Source organism: Neovison vison, chromosome X (genome assembly GCF_020171115.1).
Source record: "Neovison vison isolate M4711 chromosome X, ASM_NN_V1, whole genome shotgun sequence".
Lineage (NCBI taxonomy): Eukaryota > Metazoa > Chordata > Mammalia > Carnivora > Mustelidae > Neogale > Neogale vison.
This window is the reverse complement of record NC_058105.1, coordinates 122,496,387-122,519,684: the sequence shown is the minus strand read 5'-3', so window position 1 is coordinate 122,519,684 and position 23,298 is coordinate 122,496,387. Positions and strand designations below refer to the sequence as shown.

The following is a 23,298-nucleotide window of genomic DNA, read 5'->3' as shown; positions in this document are numbered from 1 at the left end:
GCACATGTTGTTTGGACAGCAATTTGGTCTGATAAGAAGACAGTTGATGTTTCCCGCCTGTGTAACTAGTGCTTACCTGCTTTGCATGTCAATTTCAGTACTCATAAAAATATAAGACTATGTTTACTCCTTACTTATTTATTTACTTATTTTTAGTATTTGACGAGTTAATACATACAAAGCAGTTAAAACAGTGTCTGGCTCGTAACAACTCCCCCCGACCCCTGCCAATAGATCTCTATTTCTATTGCATCTAGTCATTTTTCAGCCAATCTGGTGACTTTTCAGTATATTAACCCTGATCACTATCAGCTGATCTCCCCACACCAACTTGCATTTTTCAAATTCTCTCCAGGTGGCTGAGGCGGACTCAAGACCTCTAACGGAACAACCGATAGTTTGCCTGGTGAAAGGACAAGATCATCGGTGAAGAGGGGGACAGTTCTCACGAAGACCCCACTTTGAGAAGCAAGGCTTCATATGACACCAGGCGACAAGGGCAGCTGACCTATTCTACTGAAGTGAGTCAGCAGCTGGAAGACCTGCCCCTGCTTCCAAACCAAAGGGGCCCTTTTGATGGTGGGGGCGGAGTGTGAAGACAGAGGAAGGTAAATTTAGACCTGTCTCTCTGACATCTACAGAGCAGTGGCTCTCAACCTGGGGCTCGTTGGCCCCCCAGGGGATATTTTGCAATGTCTGGAGACATCTGTGGTCGTCACAACTGGAAGGGCAGTGTTTCTGGCATCTCATGGGGAGGGGTTGGGGGCGCTGCTCAACATCTTATGAGGCGACAAAGAATTATCTTCCCAAAAAGGTCCAGAGAGCTGGGGTTGAGAGGGTTGCCCATTCAAAGAAGGAAGGTCCGCCTCCAGGGTGTTTTGCATTTAGACAAGACATTGCCCCAGTTACAGTGGAGAAGTAAGAGGAACGTGGTGCTTCTGCAAACCTCCTGTCTGGGGTGGTTTAACAGCCATGCCCCTCCCCGCCCCCCCACCTTGTCCTCGCACTGGAAAGCCCTCCGGCTGGTAGCGTGGACCTTCTAGGACCTCATGGTCCCTGAGTATCCTCTCTTATCTCCGAAGACTCCAGACATAGAATCACTCCATGCAACCCAGAAAGGTATTTTTGCACCCGTGGACAAATTTGGGTAGTTTAATTAGGTGTGTGAGTCGTTCTTTGGGAGTGGGGAGGGGAGGAGAGGGAACCCAAATCATATGTCAAAAAAAAAATTTTTTTAATCTAAAGAAAAATTTGGTAGTCTAAAATGTCAATTCTTTGAAGATAATGTCAGTTTCATAATATTAGAACTGGTTTTCTGGAGTCTACCTCTAGCTTACATAACTTTGAGGAAGTAAATACTATTAATGGCTGTTTCCAAGAGCGCATTTTTCCAGCGACGTCCCAGTGTGTTTTGAAGCTACAGTGCTTTAACCTCTCCGCAATGTAAAATGCAGTGTTTTCTCTTTATCTTAGTTGATGCTGTTGGATCCCTCGCAGGCTGTACTTGACATCGTTCCTGCTCTGCTCTCTACAACCAGACTTCTCTATTTCTTTGTGGAAGAAGACTAAAAAGGGTAAGAACAGCCAAGAGTTCCCTAAAAAAGTGTTCTCGGCCATCTCGGTGGGAAGAACTGAAACCAGCTGGCCAGAGAGATATTTAAGAATTTGTATTTTAGTTATTTGCGGGGTGGGGGAATCTTCTTCATCATCGATATTTCATAATCAAGATGAATCATGGTATTATGTAAATTCAGATTAACCAACACTTGCTCTGTCCAACTTCGGGCAAGAATTAATGCGAGCTGTGGTGGGAGGAACAGGTGTTTGAATTAGGGAAATCGCTTCTATGGCCTTCATTTGTCCATCCGATGTTTCAGGCGTTGAAACCATACAAATCACTGAAGTTACTTTGTGCTTTTTCCAGCCTGTGGTGTCCTCTGAGCGAGTACATATGTGGCGGGGGTGGGGGGCACCTAGGACCAGCAGCTCAGGAGACCTGTGCTGGCAAAGAGACCAGGGGAGTTGGTGGACAGTCGTGACGGCTTCAAGAGCAGGCTTTGTTCGGAAACTGTTTTGGGGCAGTGGGGAGAGGCCTCAGTAGAGAACTGGAGATTTATAGCCACGGAGTAGTGTAGCTGTGGGTGGATGGAAAACGGCAAAGGCAAAACGTCAGGGGTTGGGGCGGCTTCTGGATAAACCGACTGGACGGGATTCTTGCTGTGAGCAGGCCAGGGAGGTCAGCGATCACCTGGAGGAGGGGAGGGGCTGAGGGATGTGAGCAGGTATCAAGGATGATCAGAGATCAATGGTGAGGGATTCTCGCTACACTGACCTGACCGGACTGAAACTGGGAAGACCGACCCAGAAACCCAAAGATCAAGGCCTAGTGACTGCAAGGAGCCCAAGGCCCCAGCCTTACCTTCTCTGTCGAGGCAGAACATTCTAAGAACCTCTCCATGCGCCCTTCCAGGGCCACCAGGAGGCTCAAGTCACAGAATATGTGTTTAAGTTCTTTGCAAGCAGTGTGAGTTATTAGGGATGTCAAAAATTATTCAGAAGAAGACATCGGTGGCCTTTTTCTGAAATTATTTGTCACCCAAATGAGCCTTGATGGAGTACGGTCAGCGGGAACCCCTGCTGATTTCTAGATCTGAGTGTGGGCCCCATGGCTCATTTTGCGCCTGAGGCCGAATGAAGGATTAACCACATGGGGGGGGGGGCTGTGTTGCAAAGGAAACAACTGCTTATAGTTTCATTTCCTAGAAACTCAGGTGTCTATTTTTATACAAACCCATGCCCACATCTGCCTTTGGCCCCTGAGGGGCGGCGTGAGGGCGCCGGTAACAACAGAGAGTGGTCAGGTTTACTGGCCCCTCGCCGTGTCGGCCAGGCATCGTGCCAAGGGCTTCACGTCTTAGGTTCTGTTTCAGCTTCAAAGCAGCCCTGTGAGGCCCAGATGAGGCTTCAGGAGGTTTTAAGAAGCTTGAGTGGTCTCAGCGGGGAAGCCCGACTCCGGGAGCCATGCTCGAGCCCTCTGCTCTGCGCACCTAGACCAAGCCCGTCACACAGCCTTACCCGGGAGACCCTCAGAACCTGTGAAACTCCATAATGATACCTTATTCCTGAGGAGTAAAGGGGCACTTGGTAGATCTTTCCTAAGAAAAGACTTGGAAACAGTTTTCAAAAAAAGAGCTACAGGAGGCCAGGAAGCACAGGGAAATGACTCAACCTTATTAATAGTTATAGGCCCTGTCCTTTGATATGGAAACTCCAGTTCTAGAACTCTTTTTAAAGACATGATCAAGGATGTGGCAAATTATTTATCAAGGTTGTCAATGCGGCATGGCAAAGAGAATGTCTCATGCCAAATGTTGGGGAGGGATTACTTAATTGTGGTCCCCGTTTAATGGTATGCTATACAATCATCAAATCATGTTTAATTAACTTTTAAAAATTTAATTTATTTTATAACGAGCTTGCGAACAGGGGTGCTGGGGGTGGGCGTGAGCAGAGGGGATGCAAGAGGGAGGAAGGGTCTCAAGCAGATGCTTACTCGATGTTGGTTAATCCGGGAGCATGATTTATACGAACACACATGTTACCTATTTTTCTTAGTAGTTTTGCAAAGGAGCCCCACATTCTGACCATTTTACCATTGAGAAATCAAGGTGCTCATGAGGTAAAGTGATTCACCAAAGTCCGAGAGCTCTTATGTGGCAGAATAAGAACTTAAGATCAGATCGTTCTGGGACACTTGGGTGGCTCAGTTGGTTGAGCGTCAGACTCTTAATTTCTGCTCAGGTCATGATCTCAGGGTCGTGAGATCATGCCCCACATCAGGCTCCACACTCAGCGGGAGTCTCTCTCTTTCCCTCTGCCTCTGCCCCTCTCCTCCTTCTGTTCGTGCTTTCTTTCTCTTTCTAAAATAAATCAATCTTTTAAAAAAAATGAAATCTTTCCCCCAACAAAACCCTAGCTAAGGCTGGAATGCTTTGCACTATGTGAAATAGACAGCAGTGCGGAGATCAGTATTAAAAAGAAACGTGTCAGTATGTAGCTGTGGCTAAGCAATTTTAAAAGTAAAAGCATTCTGTAAAAGCAAGCCAGATCATTTCAGCATTTGAAAAATTGTGCTAAAATTAACATAGTCATTACAGATGGCCCCAACAGTGTCTTTGCACACCACGACCGGATCCCTTGTGTCTCTGAAGCTTGCCAAAGCTTAGAGCTGAGCGGCATGTTGTGGCCACAGCCCATACCCTCCTTGCCACCTATGTTTGCACAGCTCACAAGCTAAGAAATCTTTTATGTTCTTAAGTGATTGAAAAAGTCAGAGTAAAGGGGGCACCCAGGTGGCTCAGTCGGTTAAGCGTCTGCCTTCGGCTCAGGTCATGATCCCAGGGTCTGGGGATTGAGTGAGTCATGCACTGGACTCCCTGCTCAGTGGGGAGCCTGCTTCTCCCTCTCCCTCTGCCCCTTCCCCTCTTTCGCACACTCTCTCTCTCAAATAAATAAACTTTTTAAAAAAAAGAGTCAGAAGAAGAATACTATTTCATGACCCATCCCAGTTACTTTAAATTCAAACTTTAGTGCCCACAGTTTTATTGTTTGTTCAGATGTTGTTTCTAACCGCCTTCGCACAACATGGCAATCTCCTTGCTGGTTGAGTAGTTGTGACAGACACTGGATGGCTAGCAAAACGTAAATTCTAACTGGCCCCTTACAGAAACATGTGCCAACGGTTTGGTGGTGGTTTAAGGGAAGCAAGCAGACTAGATGTAAGGTCAAGTAAGATTTAATATCTTCTGGTCTTTGGTGCTTGTTGTGATGCGTAATAGCCATCAAGCTGCTAATTTATCTAAGACTTCTTTATATCATTTTATTCTTTTATTTTGAAAACTAGGTCTGTTGGGCTAAAATGGTAGGAAATAAATGATCAAAAGTCTCTATTTTTAGAATAAGTCGGTTATATCCTCATACTTTTTTTTTTGGTTGTATAATGAGACTTTGACATTTATGGTAATTATACTTTGCAGAGATTAGCCTATAATTAGAAATCTTTCAAAATTTGCAACAACAAGGGGTGGTTATTTTGTCAAAAATTATTAGGGTAATTCTAAGTGGGGCCTCAGTCTATAAAGCAAATAGAAAAAGAAGGAAATCAGAGGCTCCTGAGGTAAAATGATTCACCAAAGTTAAGTTTAACTTCCTTATTCTTGGGGCTTAGAGCAAGGAGCCTGAGGTGGGGCTCGATCCCAGGACTCTGGGATCATGACCTGAGCTGAAGGCAGACGCTTAACGACTGAGCCACCCATTGTGTTAACAAAGCCTGTGCGGCTCCTGGACTGGAGCCAGATGGCCCTGTGGGACCAGGGGAAGGAGCTAAGGAGGCTGCCCGAGAGGAGAACCTGTTTCCGCAGGGTGGGATGTTGGGCTCCTGATCTCGCGTAGGAATCTAGGGCCTTGCTGGTTTGCTGGCTGGAACCACATGAGTTGACCTTGAGGGGAGAAACAGTTGTCTGAAAAACGAGCTTTCAGCTTTCTGGCAGTTTCAGCCTCATTAACCCCTAGGGGCACAGTTTCAATATCAACATGGCAAAAGGTGAGCGAATTCAAATTCACGGGTTTCCAGCAAATGTTCCCCAACAACCAGCCTCTTCCATGGCCCTTTCTGATTATTTTCCAGCCAGGCCTCACCTCTGGTTCAACCCAGCCCAGCCAGTCTCAGGATCCCCCACGGGGAGATGAGACCCCTGTCTTCTCCGGCTGGCCTAAAGCTCCCACCACCAGAAATGCCTTTTCTGATACCCTTTTCAACTCTAGGGCGACTTGGCTTTTTCTTTTCCCCCCCTGTGCGATCCTGGAGCTGTTGTCCCCTGAAGCCTGGCAAACAGTAGCCCCAGGGGGCACCCCGTCTGTTGGCCTCCTGACCGGCCGGCTGGGTAAAGGAATGGCAGTGCGCGTGGCGGTCATTGTTCCCTGGCCGCCAGTATCCCCATCTCAAGATGGATTTCCCCCTCCGTGACGGATGTGACTGAGAGGAATGAAATCAAAGCAGAGTGTATCTCTGCAAAGCCTGTGAGAGAAAGAGCCCAAGGGGAGGGCAAATTACCTACAGAAAGGTGAGGAGCTTGGGAGGGGGTGGTTCCTTGTTGCCACTGGGTAATCACGGGTTTCCTCGTGTGCTCTGTCTGCGGCTGGACTCCCCTGAAAACCCCTCCCTCACAGGCGTGGTGGGGCCAGGAGCCTCAGCCGCTGAGAGCTGTGTTTCCGGCTCCATGTGGCTCTTCAATATGGCGGCCACAGCGTGGCCAGGCCTCCTCCAAGGTTCGTGGTTCAGGGCCCTGAAGAAAGTGGGGAGACAGAGGAATTGAGAGAGAATGAGCCCCAGTGAGGTGAAAACCCTATCCCCTTTTCCATCCTAGCCTTGGAAGTCCCATGGCATCACTTCTGCTGCTGCTCTTCATGGAAACACTCAGAAAGCCTGCCTGGGTTCCAAGAAGGATGGGAGATGTGTGACCAGATGTGTGGATTCCTCCACTAGGGTTGAGAGTTTTCTGCTCCTGGCTAGGGCCCGCCTCCCTGCTGGAGCACTACGTCTCCTCCCTGCTCTCCTGCTCAGGGTCAACATTCCATTTTCTGTCCTTTCTCTCCAAGTCGTCATCCTTGTCATTGTCGTCCTCGTCATCATCGCGAATGCTTTTTGGTGTTTTGTTTTGTTTCATTCTCACCAGCCTTATAACATGCTGTTCTTTCTCTCATCCTAAAATAAATTCTTTTGACCCTACTGGCCCTGTGAATGCCTGCCAGTGTCTTTCTTCCCCTTTACAGGAAATTTCCCAGCAATGTTTGCTATTTCCAATCCCTCATTCTTCCAAGAGCTTTGAAGTCTTATTTTCTTTGGCTTCACCTTCAAAATATATCCAGTATCTGGCAAGTTCTCATCACCTACACCCTTGCCAGCTGGGTCTGTTGCTTGAAATCCCGCAATAGGCTCTTGACTGGCCTCTGTCCTTCCGCCTTTGCCCTTCATTATCTGTTCTCCACACAGCAACCAGCATGAGCCTTATAAAATATAGGTCAGGCCGTGTCGCTCTTCAGCATTCCACTCAGTAAAAACCACCATCCTTCCTTGGAACGGTCGGCAGGGTCCACCATGCTTGGTGAGGGGCTACGGGCCCCCATCTTTGATCATCTCCTATCCTTCTTCTCCTCCCCTTGTTCCTGGCACACCCATCTCGTGGCCATTGTTGCAAATATTCCAGCACAATTTTCTATCTTTGCATGAGGCTTGTCCCTCTGGAATGCTTTTTCCCTGGACAGAGCTGCCTGGTCAGCTTCCTCCTTCCCTCAAGATCCTTGCTCACATGTCAGCTTCTCAGTGATGTCTCCCCAAGCCACCCCATTTATGGTCACAAGCCCGCTGCACATGCCTGACCCCCTTCCCCCTGCCCTGCGCTTTCTTTCTAACCCTTACCAACTGACATCCATGGGATGGTTACTGTTCTATCTTTTTCAGTTTATTATTTGGAGAACGTAAGCTTCGGAAAGAGCAGGAATCTCTTCTGTTTGGTCCACTGATGCGACCCAACACTTAGAAGTGGGTACCTGGCATGTTGCAGGAATCAATCAAAACTTGTTGAAATGTTCATTTTTCATAATTTCCTTCTATTGCTATGCTAAGGTTTTATTACTTGCTTTGGGTTCTCTAAAATGTTTTTAAGATAAAAGCAACACATGTTCTTCATGAAAAAAAAAACCTCAAGGAATAGTGGATATCACATGTTCTTGCTCTCTCTCTCAAATAAGTAAATCTTTAAAAAAAAAAAAAACTCTAGGGGTGCCTGGGTGGCTTAGTCGGTTAAGCACCTGCCTTCAGCTCAGGTCATGATCTTAGAGTCCTGGGATGGAGCTCCGTGTGGGGCTCCGTGCTCAGCGGGCAGTCTGCTTCTCTCTCTCCCTCTGCCCCTCCTCCCTGCTTGTTTTCTCCCTCTCTCTCTCCAATAAATAAAATCCTTAAAAAAAAAACTCTAGGGGTGCCTGGGTGGTTCAGCCAATTAAGTGGCTGCCTTTGGCTTAGGCCATGATCTTAGGGTCTTATTACATGCATCAGTATCAGTCCTGGCATCAAGCCCCACATCAGGCTCTCTGCTCAACAGAAAGCCTGCTTCTCCCTCTCTCTCTGCCTGCCTCTCTGCCTACTTGTGCTCTCTCTCTCTTTCAAATAAATAAATAAAATCTTAAAAAAAAACTCTAAATAGCACAATATGGAAACCTTACAATGCTCAGAATCCTTGAGCTGAAATGGAAGTAAAGCAAGATACAGGCTCACATGCCAAGTGCAATGCAATGAAGAGGATGGGTCAGCGTGGCGTGGGCTCTTGGTTCAGTTGCCTCTCCGATCACTACCTCTTCATCAGGGAAATGGGAATATTTCTATGTCCTTTCAATTTCACTGTCAGGGCTCATTGATGTAGTATCAGTACCATGTCTTCTTCAGCATCTGGCATGTAATAAGCATGTGATAAAAGGAAGCTGTTATAAAAAAAAATGGCTGATGACTATTCAGTGTGAATTCCACATTTTCCATTTTAACAAAAAGAGGTAACTGATGAAAGAGGAGGACACCTGTGCATACAGAGTCAAACATTCCCATTTTAACCATGTTTAGCTCGCTAATTGAGCATCCAAATTTACCAGCGTATTTGCCTGTGTAATTAGCTGTGATTTGTAGCCAACGCTGAGCTTTTGTCCTGGTGTATTTGGTTACTTTACAAATCAAATTACCAAAGGGCACTGTCTTTAGGCAGTTGTTGCCAAAAAAGCAAGCAAAACAAAATAATGTGGATTATTTGTATCAGATGAAAAAATAGGTCTGCCTCAACACTGAGTGAACTCTTTTTCAAGACTTTTTTTTGTTCATATATGTTACTTAATCTCTATATATTTATTTATTTTAGAGAGAAAGCAAGAGCACAAGCGTGAGCGTGAGAATGAGAACAAGCAGGGGGAGGAGCAGAGGGGGAGGGAGAGGGAGAGAATCTCTAGCAGACTCCGAGATGAATGTGGATCCCAATGCAGGGCTGGCTCCCATGACCCTGAGATCATGACCTAAGCCAAAACCACGTGTCAGACACTCAACCGATGGAGCCACTTGGGCGCCGCAAAACTTCACATCTTTCAATCATCTTCTCAAGAATATCTTTTAAATTTGGAAGCCTCCAAGGGTATTATTTCTCTTTAAAACATTTAGAAAGGTTTTGTTCATTGAGTCATTTTTCTTTCCTCCTTTGCTTGATCAGAATCCAACCTCTCATTGCGGTTCAACTTCCCTTTGGCACCGATGGGAGAATGCGAACTCGAACTCGCTGGTACCTCTGAGTTCCAGGCTCCTGGTGCAGCAGGCATGGAAAACCCGGAGACCTGCATCACAAGGGCCAGCTGGCCTGGGGATCAGCTATAGAGCATAGGCTGTGCTTGTTCCCAAGAGAGACATGTGAGCTCTGCGCTCTCACTGGGGTTTCAGGTTCAAGGGAACAGAACTGAGAAAGAATCGAATCGAAGACCTTGTGCAGTTTCACTTCCCATGGCCTTCCTCTGCCACTGTTGACTTTCCTTCTGTGGCACTTTCCCACTTTACCCCTTTCTTTTAAAGGTCCCAAGCCCTCCTGTTGTCTCCTCAGTTCCTTGCCTTATTTCTGACCTTTGGAGTACTTTGCTATTCATCATCATTCAATATGTGTCTTCTGTGGGATCTTAAGAAAGTTCAAAGCCTTGATTTATTCAATAGCTATTGATCTCATGCTCACTATGTGGCAGGCATCATGATGATAGAGTACATATAAAGACAAGCAAGGTTCTGGACCTAAGAGCATTCACCATCTAGAGGGAGGAATGGTGCACTGACATGGAGCCTTCCAGAAAGGTGGTATAACAGAGCAGTCAAAGGTGCCAGCTCTGTTTCTGAATTATTTGAGTCTTACCTTAGGCCAGTTCTGTAGGCTCTGCATTTCACTCTCCTTGTTGCAAACAAACCTATTTCTTAGAATTGCAATGATGATGAAATCATTTGTTAAATGCTGTTGCTTGAAACTGGTGCCAGTGAACAGACTTACAGGCTTTGTAGGCAATATGATTTCTTCTCATATTTGGCGATCTTGGGTTGAATTTCTTAGCATTAATTCTATGTGCAAGTTTAATACAGCCCAAGATTTTTGTCTAGACCAGGGGTCTGCAAACTACTGCCTGTGTTCGTATGGCTCATGAGCCAAGGATGGTTTTTACAACTTTAATGAGTTACATTCTAAATGGTAATTTAAATACCCACATAATCATCTCAATTTTGCCTAGAATATTTTCTCTCTGCTTTTCGCAGAAAAAGTTCACCATCCTTTGGTCTAAAGAACGTTGGGTATTTAAATTACCATTTAGAATGAAGCTGCATTTTTAAATTACATTTAATTTTGATTAATTTAAATTTAAATAGCCACATGTGACTGGTGGCTATCATATTAGACAGAGCAGCTCCAGGCCATTTTAAGTTTAAGAATTCTGTATTTTGTCAATGTCCCTCAGTCTCAATGTAATCAGCTCCCCAGAGGCTGTATGAATCAAGGGGAAGACAGCATTCCTAATCAGATTCTTTGCCCTGGACTGATTTCTGTTGTCTGCTGGAAAATACTTAATGGAAAAATGTTTGAAAAATGCATGTGAGCCCACACTTATATCCTCTTAAGGCTGTTAAGGCCATTATCTCTGTCCATTCATCTGCTTTCATCTGGGGTAAAGCAGGAGGCTTTTTCAGCCCTCAAGGCTTCAGATTAAGGAAGTCTTAATCAACTTTAGAGTTCTGGTGGTAGGCAGACAAAACCTCACTTGGCAGAGCTGTACTTTCTTCCATCCCTGCTTGCAGATGGCTGACTGCAGCCACAGCTCATGCCTCTCCCCAGATGGCCCAAAACAGTCAGAAGCCCTCAACATGCATCATCGTTCTGAATCTTGCCAAACCATTTCCCCGAAAAGTAAAGTCACGAGTCACGGTTGACATTTCAAGGCTGTGCAGCCCAGTGACCGTAGTTAACAATATTGTGTATTTGAAAGTTGCTAAGGGAGTCGATCTTAAAAGTTTTCACCACAACAAAAAAGAGTTGTAATGATGTGAGGTGATGGATGTTAACTAGATTTACTGTGATCATTTTGCCAGATATGTGTTTATCAAATCATCATGTTGAACACCTTAAGCCAATATGATGTTATATGTTAATTATATCTCCATAAAACTGAGAAAATAAAACAAAAGTCACAGCTGATGCATGTTCTGCCTTCCAAGATGGCATGGGTGATAGTTATTTTGCAATGGTGTGACATGGGTTGCTAGCTTTCCAGGCTCTGACGTCTGAATCTGTCTTGCCCATAGCCTAATAACATCAATGTCACATATTTTCCATTCTTTCATGAGCAGAAGTTTACTTCCAAGTTCTAAATTCTACACTGGCTGAAAGTAGGTTTACATTTGTACAATAGAAAGTCCAATTAATTCTGGCTTAGTATAAAAACTTTGTGATTTCCCATAAGCCCCTAGAGGTCAGCAGTTCTGAGCCATTATTTATACTCTTCTCTATGAGATCATGCAAGGCTGTGGGCACTCTGGCTCATCTACCTTGTTGCTTCATCATCCCTATAGCACATTTTCCTTATTTGCAAAATTCAACATAGGTGGCTACAACACCCATATTACAAGAAGCCAGATGGAAGCAGACAGAAAGAAGGGGGAGAGCCCCTCTGTTTAAGGACATATCCCAGAAATTGCACATCTCGCTTCCTCTCCCATCACATTGGCTTTAACTCAGTCACGAGGCCATGCTTAGCTGCAAGGGAGTCTGGGAAATAGACTCTAATAAGGGGGACTCTATCACTATGAGAGGAAAGTAAGGGGACAAAGATATGGAGAGAGATTTAATTTAATGAGGATGATAAAAATAACTAATTTAAAGTATCAGAAAATACCATGTGGAATAAGAACAATGTATAGTTAATCTCCACATACACAAGCATCAGCATCTTGTCTAGAAAGAACTAATGGTCTTCCCATGTTTTCAGTTTAAATCCATACATTTTTTTTGTCGCTCCTCCTCTGTGTTTTGCGCTCTTTAAGGGCAGGAGCTGTGTGTTTATTGCCCCTAGTAGGTATTCAATAAATATTTGTCAAATCAAAGAAGGAATATGTCAGTGGAATTCTGATTTTTTTTTAAAATAAATTCTTTCTCACCAGTTACTTGGTATGATTCCTAGCTAAGGAATTTTTGGGGAATTTTCTGGTCCAGGTCCACTGTCTCAGTCCTGGACAGTTGTCTTGGTCCTTGGTGTGCTCGTATTGTTGTTTCCGGGTCTGCCATTCTCTTGGAGGGGGCTCTTTCGCTGAGCACAGTGGCTGCCTCATGAGGGGACGTGGGTAGTGGAGTACCAAGCCAGGACTGGGAACCCATTCTTCTAGCCCTCATTCCAAAGTGTTGTTTCACATCATGTATAATCAGGGCAGTAGCAGATGAGAAGAGGGAGTGAATACTTCTGTCTAGATCGATCCCAGAGAGTGTCTTGAAGAAGGCAGGTTCAAATTGGGCAGTAGAAAGCAGAGCTCCTGAAACCTCTTTCCCAAGGGAATCCTCAGGCGAATAGAAGAGATAGAATGTGATCTCTTGGCAAGTCTGGGGCTGTAGCCTAAAACAATCTACTCCAAGGAGAAATCTGTTAGAAGTATTTTGCTTTATTTCATTCATGCATGCATTCATTCTTCTATTCATGTGTTTAACAAACATAATGCAGCATGAATTAAATGCCAGGCACTGTTTTACACAAGGATACACAAAGCCTTGCTCTCTTACAGCTTACCTTCTCATGCAAGGTAGACATTAAGCAAATAGCACGCAAGTTATAAGCAGATAAGCTATCAGCAAGGTAATTTCTGACGGTGTTTTGGGCCATGAAGGAAATAAAGCAGGGTGATCTAGTGGGTACTCTACTAGATCTAGGGGGCTCATCTGTAAAATGGAAATTAATAATAGAGGTCCACAGTTGCAAAATCCCCAGAATGAAAGCTTTGTTGTAACTCAGTCAATGGCAAACACATGACCTGAATTCATTTGGAGGTGAATCTTGATCAGAACAGAACAAGCTAGTTCTTTCCTTGCTTGAGTCCTTGTGGGCTTGCTCACTGGCTTTTCTTGATTTCCCTCCCTTCCTTCCTTCCCCACTTCGTGTGGAAAATTCTTTGTTTCACTGCACAGATGTGTGTGTGTTTGATTATGGGATGTTGCCCTGGGACCCCGTAATTATATAATATGTAGATACATATATCACATTACCTTCTATGATCTGAAAAGTTCTTAGTTCCAAAACACATCTAGCCCCAAAGGTTTTGGGGAAGGATTGAGGATCTGTAGTACCACTTACATGTGGTTATTAAGAGGATTTCATGAGTTAATTTATTTAAACACTGAAAATGATATTAAGAATATAGTAAATGCTACCTAAGCTAACAAAGGTTACTGTCCCTATCACTAGTACTACATGGAAGGGTACTGGGTGAGTTGGCCAGAGGTCTGTCCGAATATGTGCTATCTGTGTAGACACCTAAGGGATGAGAATGACCTGGCTGTGGGAAGAGGAGGAGAAAGATAATTTCAGGAAGAGGGAACAGCAAGTGCCAAGCCTGGATCGAATGCAGAACAGAGAACAGGCCAGATGTCTGGCATGTGGTCAAAGAAGGGGAAGGAGGGTTCAAGGTCATGGATGTAGGCTGGAATCAGAACATGCATGCATGATATAAGCAATAATAAGGATTTAAAGTATAATAGGAAGCCATTGTAGTTCATGAATTTCATGTTTATAAAGACTACTCTCGTGCCATTTGAGGAATGGACTGTAGAGGACAAAGAGATTTAGGGGACCGTTTTGGAGTATCTTGAGGTAGTCCAGATAAGACCTAATGGCTAAGGGCAGGAAGAAGGTGGTAGTAGACAAGGAGAAAAATGGACAGGTGCAAGAAAAAGTTTAGAGATAAGGGAGAAAAAAGACTTTCTGGTTAATTTTTCCTGCTAGTTCATACTATGTCCATATGTAGAGGCTAAAAAGTCACAGTTGGGGCACCTGGGTGGTTCGGTCGTTAACCATCTGCCTTCAGCTCAGATCATGATCCCGGGGTCCTGGGATCAAGCCCCCCATTGGGCTCCCTGCTCGGTGGAGAGCCTGCTTCTCCCTCTCCCCATCCCCCTGCTTGTGTTCCCTCTCTAGCTGTCTCTCTCTTTCTCTCTGTCAACTACATAAATTTAAAAATATCTTTAAAAAATTAAAAAATAAAATAAAAATGTCACAGTCATTGTTGCAGGTGTGTGTGTTAAGGACAGGGTTCTGCACATCTCTCCCCAACTCCGCATTCAGTGATATCACACTGGCAGCTCACACTATGGCAACTGGCCGATGCTATAAATCAGGACTTCACGAATCAGAGATGTGGGTTAGGAGAGGACAGCGGTTGTTAAACATTTCCAAACTCACCACTGTTCACTTTTCTATAACTGAGTTGTCTTCATCTTAGAGCATCCACGTCTCCCCCATCACCGAAATACTTAAACTAGGCGTATTCTGGAAACTCTGTGGTGGTGATTGGTATCACTTCCTGTTTTTAACTCTGCTAATTCAGGGATCCTCCCAGTTCATCCCCGGAGCTCATCTAGGTTCCTGGGAGTGGGATCAGAAGAAGGCACCTGGTTCACACTGCCCTCTATTCATTCTGGCCCCCTTCACAGCAGTACTTGTCACCTTCTGATACTGGGGTTCATGCATCCATCATGTCTTCTGTCAGAGGCATAGCCGGAGATGCAGTCCAGGGTCTGGGATCCTTTTATCAGGGACCATAAAAATAGCTCGCTCTGCTTCTCTTCTTTGTCCATCTTGACTCAACCCCTCTTCCCTGAGTGATGAACATTTCTCCTAAGCCTTCGAGTAGATCACTGCTCCAGGGAGATAGACCATATTTATCTAAGTGTCTCCTGCATACCCTGGGCTAGTACCATATCTTCCCAGGGATTCAAATACTCCAGATTGGGAGGTAAAGCCTTAAAGGAATTAGAATTCCTAAATAGAATTAGAGAAAAGGAAAGCTCAGGGAAAACCTGCTTACTGACCTTTCTATTAGAGGATCTAAGGGAAGGAGGCATTTGGTTTATGAGATTTCAGTACAATTGGCTGATTCAGTCAACTGGGAGGACAAAAGCACTCACTGATCTAGAAGCCTGTTGTAGAGATCCACACTGGATCATTCAATGGGTTAGCACCAGTTCAACCAAAGCCAGTGTTCTGGAGTAAAATATTGGTAGAAATCCAGAAACTTGAGGGCATGTCCCTGGTTAAACCACCTTCTGAGGCAGGGCCAGTTCAAGTTAATATGGTGACTAGCAAAGCTCTTCAGTACTTCCCATACCCACTTTTCAAGGTCTTTCTCCTCAGGGTCCTGCTGTCTCTCATGCTAAACCTGGTTGCCAAAGAGTCACCATTACGGGTAGGTTTCCATATGTCCCAGTTTGCCTGGGAGAGTCTTGGTTTTCTGCCTATAGCCTTAGCATAATTATTACTAGGTTCCCTCTTCCTTTCACTCCCATAAGTATCGTCTTTGATCAGTCAGGACTCACCCAGGCAATGCCCAACTCTGCTCTCTTCTTTTCCAAATTCACATAATGTAAAGCCAACGTGTAGGGAATTACGTTCATCTTCAGATCATCTTGGATTTCCAAAAACAGTCCAAGAGGAAAGCCAGCTCATAGAATGGCAGCACCAAAATGACAACTGAGTGTCCTTGGTCAAATCAGCTACTGTCGCGGAGCTAGGTCTTCATCTGTAAAATGGGGATAATGGCTCTCTTAATTTTTCTACTTACAATATTAAGAAGTCTGAATATTGTGACAGCCTCTTGCAATGTCTGCTAGAGCAGGATTATTAGTGAGCAAACTGTAACTGCATAAAGTCCTTTTTTTTAAGGTTTTATTTATTAGAGAGAGAGAGAGAAAGCACACACAAGCAGGGGCAGAGGCAGAGGGAGAAGGAGAAACAGGCACCCAACTGAAAAGGGAGCCTGATGTGGGTCTTGATCCCAGGACCCTGGGATCCCTACCTGAGCTGAAGGCAGATGCTTAACTGACTGAGCCACCCAGGCACCCCTGCACTAAACTCTTAATGTGTCATTCTTCCCAATATATTTTCATTTTAATATTCCTTCATCCACCAATTTCAAACTTGGGTAGCTATTTGATAGTTCCTTTGTTTTACTGCTTTAAATAACAGTGGACAGGAAAACACTGCTTCTACCACCTTCAAAGCTATGGAATCGAAAAGCTAACATGCTAAAAGCTGAACGTGTAACTCGATCATGATGAATCCCCATCATGGGGCAAGTACAGTCATGAGAGGTGGGGAGATGCCCTTCAGGCCTTTGAGAATAAGACCTGGGTTGTTTATTTGCAACGGTAGCAAAACAGAGGCAGCAGATGGGAAATTTTAAATCTGACTCTTAGTATATTTTAGAATGATTTGGCATGATGGTGATTTGGCCTTTCTTATACTTGCAGGTGTTTCCAATGTGGACATTGAAGAGACAGCTCTTTATGCTTTTAAACATAATCCTAGTTTCTGAACTCCTTGGAGCTAGATGGTTTCCTAAAACCCTGCCCTGTGATGTCAGTCTGGATGCTCCGAAGGCCCACGTGATTGTGGACTGCACAGACAAGCATTTGACAGAAATCCCCGGAGGTATTCCCACCAATGTCACCAACCTCACCCTGACCATTAACCACATACCCAGCCTCTCTCCAGCCTCCTTCCAGCAGCTGGACTATCTGGTAGAGATCGATTTCCGATGCAACTGTATACCTGTTCGACTAGGGCCGAAAGACCATCTATGCCCCAGGAGGCCACAGATTAAACCCAGAAGCTTTACTAGACTCACTTATTTGAAATCCCTTTATCTGGATGGAAACCAGCTTCTAGAAATACCTGCGGGTCTTCCTCCCAACCTGCAGCTGCTGAGCCTTGAGGCCAACAGTATCTTTTCTATCATGAAAAATAACCTCACAGAACTGACCAACATAGAAAGGCTCTACTTGGGCCAAAACTGTTATTTTCGCAACCCTTGTAACGTTTCGTTTTTCATTGAAAAAGATGCTTTCCTGAGTCTGAAAAACCTAAAACTGCTCTCCCTAAAAGCTAACAATATCACATATGTCCCTACTACTTTGCCATCTACGTTAACGGAACTCTATCTTTATAACAACGCCATTGCAAAGATCCAAAAAGAGGATTTTAATAACCTCCATCAACTGCAACTTCTTGACCTAAGTGGAAATTGCCCTCGTTGTTACAATGTCCCATTTCCTTGTACACCCTGTGAAAATAATTCTCCCCTCCAGATCCACCCATCGGCTTTCGACGGGCTGACAGAATTACAAGTGTTACGTCTGCACAGTAACTCTCTTCAGCATGTACCCCAAAGATGGTTTAAAAACATTAAAAAGCTGAAGGAGCTAGATCTTTCCCAAAACTTCTTGGCCAAAGAAATTGGGGATGCCAAGTTTTTGTATCTTCTTCACAACCTTGTCCAGTTGGATCTGTCCTTCAATTATGAACTTCAGGTCTATCGTGCAGCTCTGAATCTGTCAGATGCATTTTCGTCCCTGAAACACCTGAAAGTTTTGCGGATCAAAGGATACGTTTTTAAGGAGCTGAGCAGCCATCATCTGTCCCCGCTACGGAGTCTTTCCAATCTGGAAGTTCTTGATCTTGGCACTAACTTCATAAAAATTGCGGACCTCAGCATATTTGAACAATTCAAAACGTTGAAAGTCATAGATCTTTCAATGAATAAAATATCACCTTCAGGAGATTCAAGCGAAGTTGGCTTCTGCTCTAGCACCAGACCTTCTGTAGAAGGTCAAGCACCTCAGGTCCTCGAAACATTGCATTATTTCAGATATGATGAGTATGCAAGGAGTTGCAGGTTCAAAAACAAAGAGACTCCTTCTTTCTTGCCTTTTAATAAAGATTGTTACATGTATGGGCAGACCTTGGACCTAAGTAGAAACAATATATTTTTTATCAAGTCCTCCGATTTTCGGCATCTCTCTTTCCTCAAATGCCTAAATTTGTCAGGAAATACCATTGGCCAAACTCTCAATGGCAGTGAATTTCAGCCTTTAGTGGACTTGAAGTATTTGGACTTCTCGAACAACCGGCTTGATTTACTCTACTCAACAGCATTCGAGGAGTTGCGCAACCTGGAAGTTCTAGATATTAGCAGTAACAGCCATTACTTTCAATCAGAAGGAATTACTCACATGTTAAACTTTACCAAGAACCTAAAACTTCTGAAGAAACTGATGATGAACAACAATGACATCGCTACCTCCACCAGCAGGACCATGGAGAGCGAGTCTCTTAGAATTCTGGAATTCAGAGGCAATCATTTGGATGTTTTATGGAGAGATGGTGATAACAGATACTTGAAGTTCTTTAAGAATCTGCTGAACCTAGAGGAATTAGACATCTCGGAAAATTCCCTGACTTACTTGCCTTCTGAAGTTTTCGACGGCATGCCTCCAAATCTGAAGACCCTCTCCTTGGTCAAAAATGGGCTCAAGTCCTTCAACTGGGAAAGACTCCAACATCTGAAGACTCTAGAAACTTTGGACCTCAGCTACAATGAGCTGAAGACTGTCCCTGACAGATTATACAACTGTTCCAGAAGCCTCAAGAAACTCATTCTTAAGTATAATCAAATCAGGCAACTGACAAAGTATTTTCTACAAGACGCTTTCCAGTTGCGGTATCTGGACCTCAGCTCAAATAAAATCCAGATTATCCAAAAGACCAGCTTTCCCGAAAACGTCCTCAACAATCTGGAGATGTTACTTCTGCATCACAATCGATTTCTGTGCACCTGTGATGCCGTGTGGTTTGTCTGGTGGGTTAACCACACAGAGGTGACCATTCCTTACTTGGCCACAGATGTGACTTGTGTGGGGCCAGGAGCACACAGGGGCCAGAGTGTAGTCTCCCTGGATCTGTATACCTGTGAGTTAGACCTGACTAACCTGATTCTGTTCTCCCTTTCCCTGTCGGTGGCTCTTTCTCTGATGGTGATTACAACAGCCAACCACCTCTACTTCTGGGATGTGTGGTATAGCTACCATTTCTGTAAGGCCAAGATAAGGGGGTATCGGCATCTGACATCCCTGGATTCTTGCTATGACGCCTTTGTGGTGTATGACACTAAAGATCCCGCGGTGACAGAATGGGTTTTGGATGAACTGGTGGCCAACTTGGAAGACCCGAGAGAGAAACATTTCAATTTATGTCTGGAGGAAAGGGATTGGTTACCCGGGCAGCCAGTTTTGGAAAACCTTTCCCAGAGCATCCAGCTTAGCAAAAAGACGGTGTTTGTGATGACAAACAAGTATGCAAAGACTGAGAACTTCAAGATAGCGTTTTATTTGTCCCATCAGAGGCTCATGGATGAAAAAGTGGACGTCATTATCTTGATATTCCTTGAGAAGCCCCTTCAGAAATCCAAGTTCCTCCAGCTCCGGAAGAGGTTGTGTAAGAGTTCTGTCCTTGAGTGGCCAACAAACCCTCAGGCTCAGCCGTACTTCTGGCAGTGTCTGAAAAACGCCCTGGCCACTGACAATCATGGGACCTATAGTCAGGTGTTCAAAGAGACGGTCTAGCCCTTCTTTGCAAAATGGGACTTCCCACCTTACCAAGGAGAAGCTTGACTGCCTAGATTTTCCGATAGATGGCTCACTCAAAGGGCGTTTTCCAATTCTCTAAGACCAGGGTGGTCCATACCAGAAAGGGGAGTCACAGCGACCAAGGAATTGGAATAATGGACTTTATATGTCGCATGCAATCCTCTTTCTTATCCCTCTGTGACTCCGTTTGCCCTTGAGCCTCTCCTTTCTGTTCCTGGATAGATGATGCTGGGAGAACGGTGGCAAGGAGAGGACACGAGGCTCCGATTCTCCCGTTATTCTCTTGTGATTATGAAATAAACACCGTCTCAAAACACGGAGAATCGCACTTACACCCATAACAAGTACTGGTATGTCTAGAGATATGGTAAAAGGTGCTCAGGGTCTTCGCCTTTGACATTACATTTTTAGTATATGTGCTGCCAAAGCGAGCACCGCCTACGATATTACAATGTATCACCGTTAGTGAAATGAAAACACAGTCAACGCCTCACCCCTCGGCTTCTGTATCATGCAGCGCCCCCTTCTGTGCAGACCGAGAATTGGCTCCTGACCAGTGGTCGCCTGGGTGCTCCTCTCTCTTGGCCCTTGGGCCTGTTGCTGGGTTCCGTGGGGAGATAGCAAAGAACATCTTTCGTACTGATGGACATAGTCCACTCACACATGAGAAAATTAAAGTGATCTGGCTTTGCACAAAGTGAGGCTCTTTCCCTTCGAAGATAACTGACCTGCTTAAAGTTGTCACAGACTGAACGTTTGTTCCCTCCCACATTCAGATGTGAAATCCTAACCCCCACAGTGTGATGGTATCAGGAGGTGTGGCCTCTGGAAGGTGATCGGGTCATGAAGAGACGAGCCCTCAGGGATTCCATCAGTGCCTTATAAGAAGACAGCAGAGACCTCCTTGCTGTCCGGGTGTGAGGATACAAAGACAGGTCAACAGTTCACCGCTCAGAACACGGCTCTCCCCAGAGCCAGGTGCTGCTGGCACTCTGAGCCGGGACTTTTGTCCTTCAGAACTGTGAGAAATAAGTATGTGTTGTTTAAGTCACCTGGTTTATGATGTTTCCTTACGTAGAAGCCTGAGCGCACTCAGATATTTTTATCTGCTTTGCCAAGTTCTGTGTCCAAAAGTAACATTGCCTCATGCAATGGCCTTTCCGACCGCTTTGCTGACTAATACCGTGTATCTGTAATTATCTGCCAGCTTGATTCATCAACATGAGATGAGTTTGATAGTAAACTCTGCAGGAGGACCCCAGGAACGTTTCTTTACTTAATAAATACAGTTATCGGGCAATGATGACATTTCTATGGATTCCTTTAAATTGCAGGAAGCAGGTAGGGAGAGGAGAGAGCGACGTTTCTGGACCTCAGTGTTCAGAAGGCTGAGGCCTTGAATGCCCGCTTTCCTACTCAAAGGCAGCAACAGAAAGGACCAAGACATACTGAAGACACACACACTTCCAGCTGGGTCTCAAGTCTCAGGAGTTCAACATTTGAAACCTGGTCACTTGGCTTCATTTCATGAGAGGGACTATTTACAGAGGCTGCCTGTGGCCTTTAGAAAATAGTGTTCATGGGTTCAAATCTTGGAGCATTCGTTGGGAGACACCGAGTACATATGAAATGCCAAAGGTTTGACTTTAAGTATAGCTGTAAATACACAGTATATATATATATTCCTTCCAAACAACTCGTAATCGGTAAGGGTTACAAATTCCCAAATCAGTCTCTGGAATGAATTAAGACATAAGCTGCTAGAGCCAACTATTTGACAACATCTTTAACCTTTATTGTACTTAATAGACACCTTTCTTCTTCTTCAGTGAAAACAAACATAATGTCATAAAACTTGGCTCTTGGCCATCATAAAGCTTCTTTGATTAAAACGCACCAACACATCAGGCTGAAGCCATTTGGGTGATTTATAAACCATAAAGCACTTGAAGACAGCTTAAACATCTTGTGAAATGAATTAAGAGGAAGGGAAACTGAAGATAATGCATCTTTGAAACCACAGCATATTTTGACATGATGTTGTGTCCAGGCTTTGTTGTAGGAAACAACCAGAAGCGCGTCGACAAACGGTTTTCATCCCAAATTCTTTGTGATCTTGGGTGGTCACTCTTTGGTGAACCTTCAGAGGGCCCTCCATGCGGTTCTCTATGACTGAGGCCACTAAGTCAGGCTACCAGGAGCGCGTGACTGCTGGGTCCCTTCGAAGTTCTGAATGTCCCGCTGCTCGGCTCACCCGAAGGGACTCCCGACCGCCCATGAATCCCCCTCCACTGTCAGGGCTTGGCCCCCAGCTCCTTTCCTCACTGGACTTGCCAGGTTGTGTGCTTTCTCCTCAGACGCATCCTGTGCCTCAGCCAGACGTGGGATCCACGTCTTTGCAGGATCCAATCCAACCGGTTGGGGGGGGGGCATTTGGTAGGGCAAGTGTTATGGCTGAGAAAAGGCAAAGCAAGCCTTCTGCAGAGGAGAAGGGGGGTTGATGAGGGTGCTCAGAGCTCCGTTCCTGCATCAGCGTCTCCTGGCCCCATGCTCACATCTGTTTCCTGCTCTGTTTGGACACCCTTAGGTCTAGATGGCCTCTTTAATGTAAACAGAAAGCCTTCCTTGGGGGGAGGCTGTCCCCCTCCCTGCAAACACGCTTTTTATGTACTTCCGCCTTCTCCTCCGAACCAGGATGAATGGCAGAAACAGCACGTCTGCTGAATCTTAGAATGGGGGTGGGGATCAGGTTCAATTTGCCCACCACCTCTTCTGCACCTGCTGAAGTGAGTAGGTTTACGGGACAGGCCGTGTGAGCCTGTCCGTCCTTGGAACTTTGTGCGCCAGTATTCGGTGCATGGGACACACCGCCAGTCGCCTCTGCTGGAAGATTGAGCCCTTGACCCTAAGGCACCCTGGGGGCCACTTGTAGCTTCTGAGGCGCGAAGAGCAGTGTGGGAGGGGAAGTCAAAAAAGGGCTGTGCTTAGGGGAGCCCCAGGACCGAAAATGATCCCCTTTCACTGAGGTCACGTGGTGCAGGAAAACAGGAGACCAAGTCACCACCCCAGCAACCAACAGAGAGAAAGGGTCCGCAGGTGCCGATGTGCTTGTGTGGACACAGGCTGGGGGTGCCCCACGAGGGTGGCGGGTGCGGGGACGGCAGGGCGGGCTCAGCCTGTCTGAACTTTTTTCTTTTGCCTCCACCTCCCTCTCAGTTTCCTCTTTGGCTTTGGATTCCACAGCAAGCCTTGGTTAAAGGGTTAGGGATTCTCCTGCCTGGAAGCCATGGTTTTGTGTGTACCCTTGCGTTCAAACAGATCCCTCTCCCACACACCCAGAGTAAATCCCCACCTGCTTCGACCTTCCCCCGGGGTGGGGGACGCCGGTGGGACTCTCTGCCCCATTCAAATCCTTGTTCTTCCTTATCTCAAATCTCAACCCTGTGAGTTAAGAAACCGGATAAGATCTGGTCCGCTGCCTTTTAAGATTACCTTCATCTCGGAT

The 23,298-nt window shown here is 45.3% G+C and overlaps 1 protein-coding gene across 1 annotated transcript; it reads left to right on the top strand.

Moving 5' to 3' along the window:
- Positions 1 to 930: 930 nt before the first annotated feature.
- On the top strand, positions 931 to 21,896 carry TLR7 (toll like receptor 7). Its single transcript, XM_044235397.1, is given in 4 exon segments — positions 931 to 1,119; positions 1,474 to 1,506; positions 1,509 to 1,574; positions 16,620 to 21,896. Coding segments are annotated over 4 exon segments (3,264 nt in total). The 5' UTR covers positions 931 to 1,104; the 3' UTR covers positions 19,770 to 21,896.
- The last annotated feature ends 1,402 nt before the right edge of the window (positions 21,897 to 23,298 follow it).